Source organism: Lachnellula hyalina (genome assembly GCF_007821495.1).
Source record: "Lachnellula hyalina strain CBS 185.66 chromosome Unknown contig00194, whole genome shotgun sequence".
Taxonomy (NCBI): Eukaryota; Fungi; Ascomycota; class Leotiomycetes; order Helotiales; family Lachnaceae; genus Lachnellula; species Lachnellula hyalina.
This window is the reverse complement of record NW_022157308.1, coordinates 33,256-43,510: the sequence shown is the minus strand read 5'-3', so window position 1 is coordinate 43,510 and position 10,255 is coordinate 33,256. Positions and strand designations below refer to the sequence as shown.

Sequence of the window (10,255 nt, the reverse complement as noted above, 5' to 3'; positions counted from 1 at the left end):
CAAGCTCCCTAGCCCAGTCTCACCGAGTAGCACAACCTTCACAGTATCCGAAACTGCACCCAAGGTACCTTTTTTGTCTTTCTTTACATGCTCGTATCTGCCTTTCCTCCTGCTGTGCCTTGCTGTCTTCTTTGGGATATATGTATGGACTAGGTTGGTCAGCTTAAGCTCAAGTTTTGAGTTTTGAGTTTGAGTTATGATGGGTTTGAACCACTTTCTGGGGCAGGACTGGAGCAGGACTGGAGCTAGAGCTGCATCTTGAGCATCAGCATGAACATGAGCATGGGCTTGTTTAGTGTGATGTAGAAGCAACGAGGCTACCGGGTTTTGTTTGTTTGTCGGTGATATTCTTCTCGTTTTCGCTTCATTTTAGCTAAAGACTTTCCTTTTATGAGTCAATCTCAATGAGTCAAGCTTAAGTGTTGTCAGCCCTCCACCGTACCTTCCACCATCTATCTGCCTTGGGACCTTAAGACACTGCAGCCTTGTTGCACCCACGTGGTGCGGGTACCTTGCATCATCCACCCCTTCCTCCTTTTTTTTTTTTCTTTTTCTATAATTCACGTTTTCACCCGTCCGTTTTGTCTTCCTCGGCATCTTGTCTAATAGTTTCCGCCAACGTAGACCCTCTAGTACCTCGCTGCGCATCCTGCTTGTCATCACCCGGAACGACCATCATGGCGTCCTCGGCCCATGAAGAAGTAAGTTCCTATACTCCTTATCCAAGAACTCTCTGCAACGTCGAAAGTCATCCCCAAAAGGCCCTACTTCTCTACTTCTAGCCTTCAATCTATCGTCAATGGTAACAGCTAACATCATATCAGGTATTGGTTGCCGTCAAAGCCATTCACTACGCCTACCCAGCTTTCGTTATCTTCTACTTCATCGTCGCTTTGACAATCACTGTCTGTACCCTGCAGACTCAGGCCTTGAGAATTCGAGATTCAGCCGTTCGTCGGGATGTAATTTTAGCTCTGATCTTTGCTGTCACTGGAAGCTATGTACGTGCCTCTCCAATCGAGGCAGAATTGCCACTCTGTTATCAAACCGCGTTTGCTGACTGTGAGACATAGCTTCTAGAATGTATCATATTGCTTGTACGGGGCCTGGCTACCTCTGAATGGTTTACTGGCCAGGATCGCGTCGTAAGTTTGACTAATTTTCTACTGGGACTGAGCTATTCCGGGAATCTCTGCACTCAAATTGCTAACCTGCTCCAGGTCTATCTGATATCTTCTGCGATTGCCTTTGGAGTACAAGCATTGGCCTTAACCGATAGCAAGTTTCCCGTCTGGTACCCGTACTACGTCACTTGGTTTGTTGGAGTAGCTGCGGAAATTGGTTTACTCATCTTCCAGTCCCTCACGCATTCACCAGTATCCGCCTTTGACTACGTTGCAATCGTCGTCCAAGCTTTGAGGATATGCACCTTTATACTCCTACCCGCTTCATATTTCGGGTTTCGCAACGACAAGAAGCAGTATGAGAACAACGATGCAGAACGGCAGTCACTCCTCAGGAAAAAGCTTGCTCCAAAACCATCAGAATCAGAAAATTCGACGCTAAATGGTAACGAAAGCAGTAACGATAGTGCACATGCTCCTGGATATGGAACAATAGATACAACAACCGAAAATTCGGATTCCGACTCAGACGTCGATCCAGATGAAGATAGATACCTCAAAAGCGAGCGTGCAGCCAGGAAATTGGTCCAGAAACGTTTGAAACAGGACGGTAATTGGTTCACGTATGCGAAAGGCTTTACTGTAAGTGACAGACAGATGGCTAAAATTCTTGCTAGAATGCTGACTTCTATCCAAGATATTCTTCCCATATGTCTGGCCTACGCGCGACAGAAGTCTGCAACTTCGAACTGTGTTTGTGGGGGTGTGTCTACTTTTGACAAATGCACTGAATGTTTTGGTTCCTAACCAGTTGGGTGTGATGGTGGATAAGCTGACAAAATACTCTACTGGAGGTAAGTGATGCAGACTCGATTTCCAAAAACCAACTAACACGCAAAAGATCACAATCAGCAAATTTGGGTAGCCATTACTGTTTATGCTGTATTGCGTTTCATCAGCAGTGGCGGCTGTATTGGGTGGATTCAGAGGTGGCTGTGGATTCCAGTTGAACAGTACTCATATAACGCACTGAACACTGCCTCCCATGCGCACATCATGGATCTCTCCTCGGACTTCCACGACAACAAAAGCAGCTCAGATATAATCCAAGCAATGCGTGGCGGAAGTTCTATTGCCGATCTGTTGGAACTTGTTTGCTTCCAAGTTCTGCCAATGTTTATAGATCTCGCCATTGCCGTCGCATACTTATGGTCCATTTTCGGACCTTATATGGGACTCATGATAGCTGCTACTGCGATTTCTTACTTGTATGTCACGACGAAGTTAGTAAGTCTCCGAGCTCCCAAGCGTCGAGACTATATCACCGTTTCGCGAAAGGAATGGACAGTTGGTTACGGATCACTTGACGGGTGGGTCACAGCCAGTGTAAGTATTTAGACCCTAAAGCAACCCCAAAGACTAACACTCATTCAGCTATTCAATATGATCCCTCACGAAAAGCAGAAGTATTCTTCAGGTAGGATGGCAATCTGCTCCGAAAAAATCTCCGATTTACTAATGATCTCATAGCTGTCAAATCGCACTTGAAATCCAGGCGTATTTTTGAGATGTCAAGTCAGACCATCATTTTTTCTCAAGGCGTGATTATGGGTCTCGGACTCTTTGGCGCACTAATCTTGGGCGGCTTTCAAGTTGCCACTGGTGAAGTGTCCGTAGGAAGATTCACTACACTGCTTGTTTATTGGGCGCAGCTTTCAAGTGAGTTTCCTGAGATTCGATCATGGTCTTTATGTTGATTTTCATAGTACCTTTGGGATTCTTTACCAGGATGTTCAAGGACATTACTTACAGCCTCATGGATGCTGAACGCTTATTGGAATTGTTTCAAACGAAACCAACCATTACCGACTCGCCCAATGCAAAACCACTAGGATTGAGTCATGGCCTAGTCAAGTTTGACTCTGTGTCTTTTGCCTACGATCAGAGGAAGCCTACGTTGTCAAAAGTCAGTTTCACGGTTCCTGCGGGTAAAACAGTTGCACTCGTCGGTGAGACTGGAGGAGGAAAGTCTACCATCCTGAAATTGATTGGTCGGTTCTATGACGTTAATGGCGGAAGTATTTCCATCGACAATCAAGACATTCGTGAAGTTACGGTATCCAGGTATGATGAACATGCTAATTTGGTTTACGTGGAACTGACCTTGCAAATCATAGTCTGCGAGAGAAGATCGGCGTTGTGCCTCAAGATCCAACACTCTTTAATGACACTATCATGAATAACATTCGATATTCTCGAATCGATGCTAGTGATTCGGAAGTCCATGAAGCCTGTAAAGCCGCTGCTATTCATGATAAAATCATGTCTTTCCCTGATGGTAAGTTCAGTCCTTGATGACGGTCAGTGTCAAGTCAACTAACCAGCGTTCTCAGGGTATAATTCTACTGTTGGAAATAACGGCGTGTAGGTGCCCTTGAAGTATTTTGATATTTCGCTGACATGTTTCATAGGAAACTTTCAGGTGGCGAGAAGCAGCGTGTGGCCATTGCTCGAGCCATTCTTAAATGCCCAGAAATCATTCTGCTGGATGAGGCTACTAGCGCCGTCGACACTAAAACAGAACAATTGATACAGGAAGGTTTTAACACGTTGTGCAGAGGGCGAACGACATTTATCGTCGCGTAAGTGCAAGACCATAAAACTCAATTCAGTGCTGACTCTTGCAGACATCGACTATCAACAATCATGAAGGCTGACCATATCTTGGTTGTTATGGATGGCAAGATTGTTGAACAGGGCTCTCACCAAGAGCTGATCCGTTCGGAAGGCAAATACCACGAACTGTGGTCGAATCAGATTTTCATCAAGCCTGAAAATGAACGTCCTAGTTCTCGAAGCCCTGAGCAGAAGAAGTCGGGCATCGTGAACGATCTCAGTCCCACTCGCCACAAAGCGGAATTATCCAAGGTTACAGAGACTGCAGATCATGAACGTCCTCCAGGTAAGGATGATGGCAAGAAGCCAGATGAAGAAAAAGATGTATCGAAAGGTCACACGAGCGAGGTAAGCCCCGGAGCTGAATGAACATTTATCTCTGGTGGTGAACTTAGAGCTGTGGATTTTGAATAGCAAGTTTGCTATGACCAGAGCATAAAAAGAAATATCTACCTAATTTTATATCCTTGTTGTCCATGGTGTGGAAGTGCTACATGATCCTTCATCGTGACTCTGTCCAGAAAATTGTTACCACCAGCTTCTAACTATGCAAAGGCCTCCAAACCGAAACAAGATGCTCCTGAATTTACCCCCCTTCAACCCACCACTTCGCCAGGCCCGGTTACGAAAGCAATTTCAAAGCTGCAAAAGAGACTGGAGAAGGAACTGGAGAAGGAACGAAAGGCGAGTTTGAGTAAGAAGACTGCCAAGAAGACGACCAAGTTTGCACAACTTGAAGGTTGGGATAGAAAGCTACTGAGCCATGTATGCCAATCACTAAGAACATTTACAGACACAAAAACTGGAAGCGAGTCACCTTCGGCCGGTCCATTACCCGAGTTAGTGATCAAGGCAGAAGAAAGCAGCAGGCCAAAGACGAAACGTACCAGATTCTCTAGAAGAAACTTAGCAAAAAGCGAACCCAGCAGAGTTTCTCACGATGGTGCTCAGGATTCCGATATAACTGCAGCCAGCTCTGGAGAAGGCCAGCCTTCACTGCAAAATATTGGAATGGTAGTGAGTCCTTTTTGAGTATTAGGAATTTTGGCTAATTACAAAAAGCAACGTCGTCGAGTGTCAGCTCCAAGTAATCCTCCTTCTGCCCCACAAGGCTCTCGCCGAGCCAGAGCTCGTCCCCGACGAACTCGACACTGGCGGCTGAAGAACCGAGCCGCTGAGAACGGAACTAGCACTCTCTCAGGGGCAACGACTTCGGTAGAAGCATCTGCTTTCGCGGATAGACCGGCTGCCCCGCTTGCTAGCCCGGCTTCAGGCGCGCCGCAGAGTTCGACGGCCGTTAATTGCGCTCCTGGTTCTTGATTGCTGACCCGTGTTGTGCTCTTCTTCTTCTGTTGGTCTTTCATTAGTATGCTAGGTCTAGTCTAGCGAATAGATGCTAATTGCCTCACAGTTACTTTAACGCTCGTCGCCCTTCCATATGATTTACGAAGCAACGTTCATCTTCAATATTCTGTATTAGGGATACTTGAGTAGGTGATACCAACAGAAGTTATTGGGCTTGGAATTTTTATGCTCGCTCGTCTTTTCCATTCCTTTGTGTTCGGAGGTATACATACGAAATTGCGATAGCGACAGTGAAATAGGGAGGGGTTTCCTTGCTGTGGATATTCTTTATGGCGGGCGGAATTATGGGCGCCTGAGGTGGGTGGATTACGCTGTCATGAATGCATTGTACGGAGTATCATAATATGTAGGGATTGGCAGGTGGTATACGTTCTATCAGATTTTTGAGGGGTAGCTTTTACGCTGTTAATGGATGGGTGGGTAAAGGAAAATATTATTGGCGAAAATGGAGGGAGGAAGTTATTGGAGTGGAGTGGAGTGGAGTGGATAGGCAGTTATAACTGATGGAGGAATTCATCGCGGTTTACATCATGAAGCAAGCAAGCCCTTTGCCTTAGTGTGAAGGTTAAGCTTGTGGAGGTTTTGGCAGGCAGTTGGGAAGATTGAAGCCAGTCTCACAGTCCCTGGTGGCAACGGCATGATGTCTGGTACTCAAAAGTAAAGAAGAGACGAAATATTGATATTTATTCAAGACATACTCTCTCTATCTAACAATCCATGCGAGCGCCTTGGTATCATTTCGTGAACTTCATGATTAAAGGGTGGACGTTCGAATTATTGACCACCTGCTCCACGTCCGGCTCCTCGTCCTGCACCGCCCATCATGTTCCGAGCCATCTCGGCGAGACTTGGATCTTGCATCAAGCTGTAGGGTAAGGGTTAGTGTCTATACGAGCTAGTGTAGGAAATATGTGGCTTACCTGGACAAATCTGGCATTCCACCACCTCCTGGGGCACCAGCTTCACCACCGCCACCACCGAATTGCGATGCCATTTCGCGGACACGGGGGTTCGACATGATGTTGTTAAGAGCATCAGGATTCGACATCAGGTTCTGGGCCATGGAAGCAAACATCGGGTTCGACATAATGCTGCTGAGATCCGGCATTCCTCCACCACCACCAGCTCCACCACCACCACCAAACATAGAAGCCATAGCAGCTAGATCCGGCATTCCTCCCGCTCCGCCACCACCACCACCACCAGCTCCTCTCTCCGCAACCTCATCCTCATCACTATCTTGCGAAAGCTCCTCGACCCGTTTCTTCGCCGTCTCGTACCCCTTCTGCATCGGCATACTCCCACCATTCCCTTCATGCTTGATGCCTTGCTCGTACGCCTCCATGCTACCCTGCGCATCTCCCAGCGCGAACTTGGCGAGCCCAAGGCGACTCCAGGCCTTGGTGTAGCTTGGATCAGCCGATACTGCAGCCTCGGCGTCCGCGCGCGCAGACTCGTGGTCCTTGCTCGCTGAATACGCAGCCGCGCGGTTGGATAGGAAGATCGGGTTCCCTGGAACGAGCGCCAGGGCTTTACTGTATAGTGAAATGGCCTTGGGGTAATCCTTCAGTGCCATAGCGGAATTGCCTTGTGACTTCAAGGCCTCGGCCTCCTTCTTCTGCTCATCGCTCGGCGCGGAACTCGTTGCTGCTGGGGTGGAGGAGGAGGGGGAAGTAGGTTTGTTCTTGAGCTTCTCGTAGACGCTGTAGATTCCTAGGAGCGACTGCGAGTCCTTGGGGGTGGCGTCGGTGGGGTCGACTTTGTAGGATTCCGAGATGCAGTTTGTGGCTACTTCGATGCTTTCACGATCGTCTTCGCTGAGGGTGCCGTCGGTGAGGGAGGTGTTGAGGAATTCGATGATGGCGAGGGCCAGTCTTTGCTTGGTTGTCGCCATGATTGCTGGCTGTATTAGAGGTGGTGTGTTGATTGTATTTGGGAATGGAACTCGGGATGGTGGAGTGTTTAGGCAAGTTGTCTAGAATCTTCGCCGCCATTTCTTAGTGCGGGGCGGGTGGAGGTGTGGGGCCGGGCGGCGGCCGCATGTTGCTATGACTTCAAAAGAACCACCAACTCGGATTTTTATATCGAGTACTGTACTCCACAGTATGCTAGTTGACACCTCAATGCCAGTGAATTGAGTTAAAGATACCGGCATACTGCCACAAGCTTGTCAATAAGAAAGAAGGCTTTGCATTCATTCTCTTCTTTTCATTCTGAAAACCTCTCAGCCGTCTGTGTTGTTCATGTTATCCTAATCTATTCTTTTCTACCACAACTTTTCAAAGTCCACCAGTACTGTTACACGGAATGACACACAGCCGGAAGAAGTTCCCCGGTGCTCAGATAGTACATATCCGGTCCGGAAACTTTACTCATATCATCTGGACAAATTCACCAGGCGACCAGTATGGGGCAGAGAAGCTCGCAGCTGAGATGGAGGTGGATAGGCTACATGCACATAATAGATCACCGCTCTCTAAAAATGCAAGAAAACAACAACGGAGGCGAGCTATAGCTACTGACACGATAAACCTTTCTCTGCCTACCAAAGCCTCAACACCGAGGCCGAATCCGAATGCGCCCCAAGCACCTCGAGCCGATAACCCCAAGATCGAACAAGCAGCCACGAGTCCAGTGCTTCTGAATGCACCACGGGGATCTCGATTAATCAATCCATCGATCAAGACCGAGCTTTCGGAGACGGGTCCAATATCTTCGAATCCCATCATACACCCGAACCCTATCCAGTATGCCGACCCGTCTCCCGAGCAGCCTCGCTCCCAAATAGCTTCGAGTGCTCTCCCAGATCCTCGGCCCCAAGAAAAACCCCAGGCCCTTCCAACGCCCACACAGCAGCCCGAAAAGAGCCCCTCCTTCGAGCCACCCCTTCTAAACCCTTTCCCGGACGTCTCTACGTCCACCTCCGCCTCTACCTCTGAAACAATCCTGGAGCTCCAGCAACAGGTAGAGTACTGGCGCGATCAGGCAGAGTTCCAGAGCAAGCAAAAGGCGCATCAGAAGGAACTGCGTGTGCTGAAGGATAGGGAGATAGCGGCGTTGAGGGAGTTGCTTGCTACGGCTGAGGAGAAGGTGAGGGAAGTGGAAACGAGGAATGCTACTGTGTTGACCACGCTGGAATCAGAAATCGAGAAAGGATTTGGGGACTGTATGAAGATGTTTTGATATGGGAAGGGAAGGGTAAATAAATGTTTTTATGATGGAATTTTGCTGGCTGGTGTTAGATGGGAGTTGTAGATATGGGTCTTGGCTTGGCGTTATATACCCGGTTTGGAGGGACAAAGATCGTGTGCAGTGGTATGGGGGATATTTATAGGAGGTTCTGGCGTCACGTTGAGATGTTTTTGGAGCAAGAATAAGCCTGAGCAGAGAGTTTGAATGCACGATGTTTCTTGCTTAGCCTACTTTTCTTCTATGACAGATGCGAATGAAGTCAGCAGACCTTCTGGCTCTGCTCAAGGCAGCAGCTTTCAGCATGTACATTCTGCGTTCTGTTGTTAGATCGAGTCAGCAAGTGTTTGTTTATATGTATCTTGAGACGAGGGAAGAGTTTAGTTGGAATGCGAACGATTTATTCGAATTTATTGAACAAGGACGGGGTGCCATTCACGGAGATTACACATTTGTATAGGGACCTTGAAGAAAGGAGGATGGCATGGGAAGAGATATCGCGTCAAGTATAAATTGTTGTGAAGGAGTTGTTTAGGTCAAACATCATCTACCCTTTGAACTTCACTTGCGAGTATTGCAGACTGTCCCACTCAAGATGGCACATTTATCTTCAAACCAAGGATAGAAAACTAGAGGTGAAACATCATATGCTGGGTGTTCACTTCGAAGTATCTTGTCATTCAAGGCAAAATTTTCTTCTGCTGTCAATAGTAGAGTTGCTGTCACGAATGAAGGAACAGTTGGTCAAGAATAGACATTCAATTCAAATGTCATCAACAGGCCGGTTTGTTATCAACAGTACTGCAATATCCCTCGGGAACGAAGAAGGAAGCCCGACTATTACAAGACAGAAACTCAAGGAGTGTTCTGAGGTGGCTTTCAAGGTACTTTCTCCACACAAATCAAATCATTAGCAGTAATATAGCACAGCAAACATCAAGAACTCTTCAATAACCACAATGGAAACTTTTGCTGAAGAGGATTGGTAATGCTAGATAGGTTCCTTATATACCAATATCCATGAGACAACCATTCATGATACAATGAATAGAAATCTAAATATTTTGATGTGAGTTCCCTAGTAACATTGAGGAACCCATGTTTTATCGTCACTTCTAGACACTCTTTCCCTCCACAGATACTAAAAAATGGAAAGGTCAAACCTAACCGGCCAGTCACACAGCTCGATGTATATAAACCCTACGCTTTCCCCATTCCCGTGCTCTTCGCCTTATACAACTCCGACAACAGGTCCAGCCAGTGACTTTCTTCAGATAGCTTAGGTTCATAAAATCTGAGTGATAGATTAGCAGATCAAGAAGAATGGATCAAGCACATGTATGGTTCAGATGGACTTGCAGAGCGATTGTCCACGTAGGTAGAAGATAGTTGCTGTTAAAAGAAAACCCCCGGTCATCTCAAACAATCATCGGATAGATGTTTGGAGCCGAACTTGGATACATACAGGCGACCTATCCAGAAGCAAAATCTACCGCGCGACGTCCATATAATTACTTGCGGGACAGGCATCTTAATTCGCAGTTCAATTGCCGATCTCAGCATGGCTCTTTGGAAAGCTTCTTGTCTGGGGAACTGTGGCACATAGATCATTGGTTCTCATAGCTAATATATACTAGAAATCATGTGTCCCACGCCCTGCATTCGATCTCTTATTTTGGCCAAGCCTTACATAGAAGGAGGAAAAATAATGTCGATTGAGATGGTGTTACATAAGCTAGTAGACATTGAATTTGGATCTTACAAGACCCATCAAGCACGCCTGTGCCTTCATTTGAAATGCGATATATTATAGTACACCCAATGTTGCTGCTCTCAAATGAAATCACATTAGCGTGTTGAGTGAGTTATAATAAGCACCTCTCTTTCAGATTCATCATCAT

General features: G+C 46.9%; 2 protein-coding genes across 2 annotated transcripts; one reads left to right on the top strand and one right to left on the bottom strand.

The window, feature by feature from the left end:
• Nucleotides 1-677: 677 nt before the first annotated feature.
• hmt1 (Heavy metal tolerance protein) lies at nt 678-5,120 on the top strand (the record flags this gene model as incomplete). Its single annotated transcript, XM_031153056.1, has 16 exons — nt 678-701; nt 825-1,001; nt 1,074-1,145; nt 1,221-1,766; nt 1,822-1,978; nt 2,026-2,510; nt 2,559-2,601; nt 2,655-2,843; nt 2,891-3,248; nt 3,302-3,462; nt 3,518-3,548; nt 3,596-3,766; nt 3,812-4,148; nt 4,356-4,539; nt 4,594-4,817; nt 4,863-5,120. The coding sequence occupies 16 exons, from the start codon at nt 678-680 to the stop codon at nt 5,118-5,120; spliced, it is 3,417 nt and encodes a 1,138-aa protein (XP_031002015.1).
• An 819-nt stretch (nt 5,121-5,939) lies between these two features.
• On the bottom strand, nt 5,940-7,059 carry sgt2 (Small glutamine-rich tetratricopeptide repeat-containing protein; the record flags this gene model as incomplete). Its single annotated transcript, XM_031153055.1, has 2 exons — nt 5,940-6,030; nt 6,086-7,059. 2 exons carry the CDS (start codon nt 7,057-7,059, stop codon nt 5,940-5,942), a joined length of 1,065 nt encoding a protein of 354 aa, XP_031002014.1.
• Nucleotides 7,060-10,255: the final 3,196 nt, after the last annotated feature.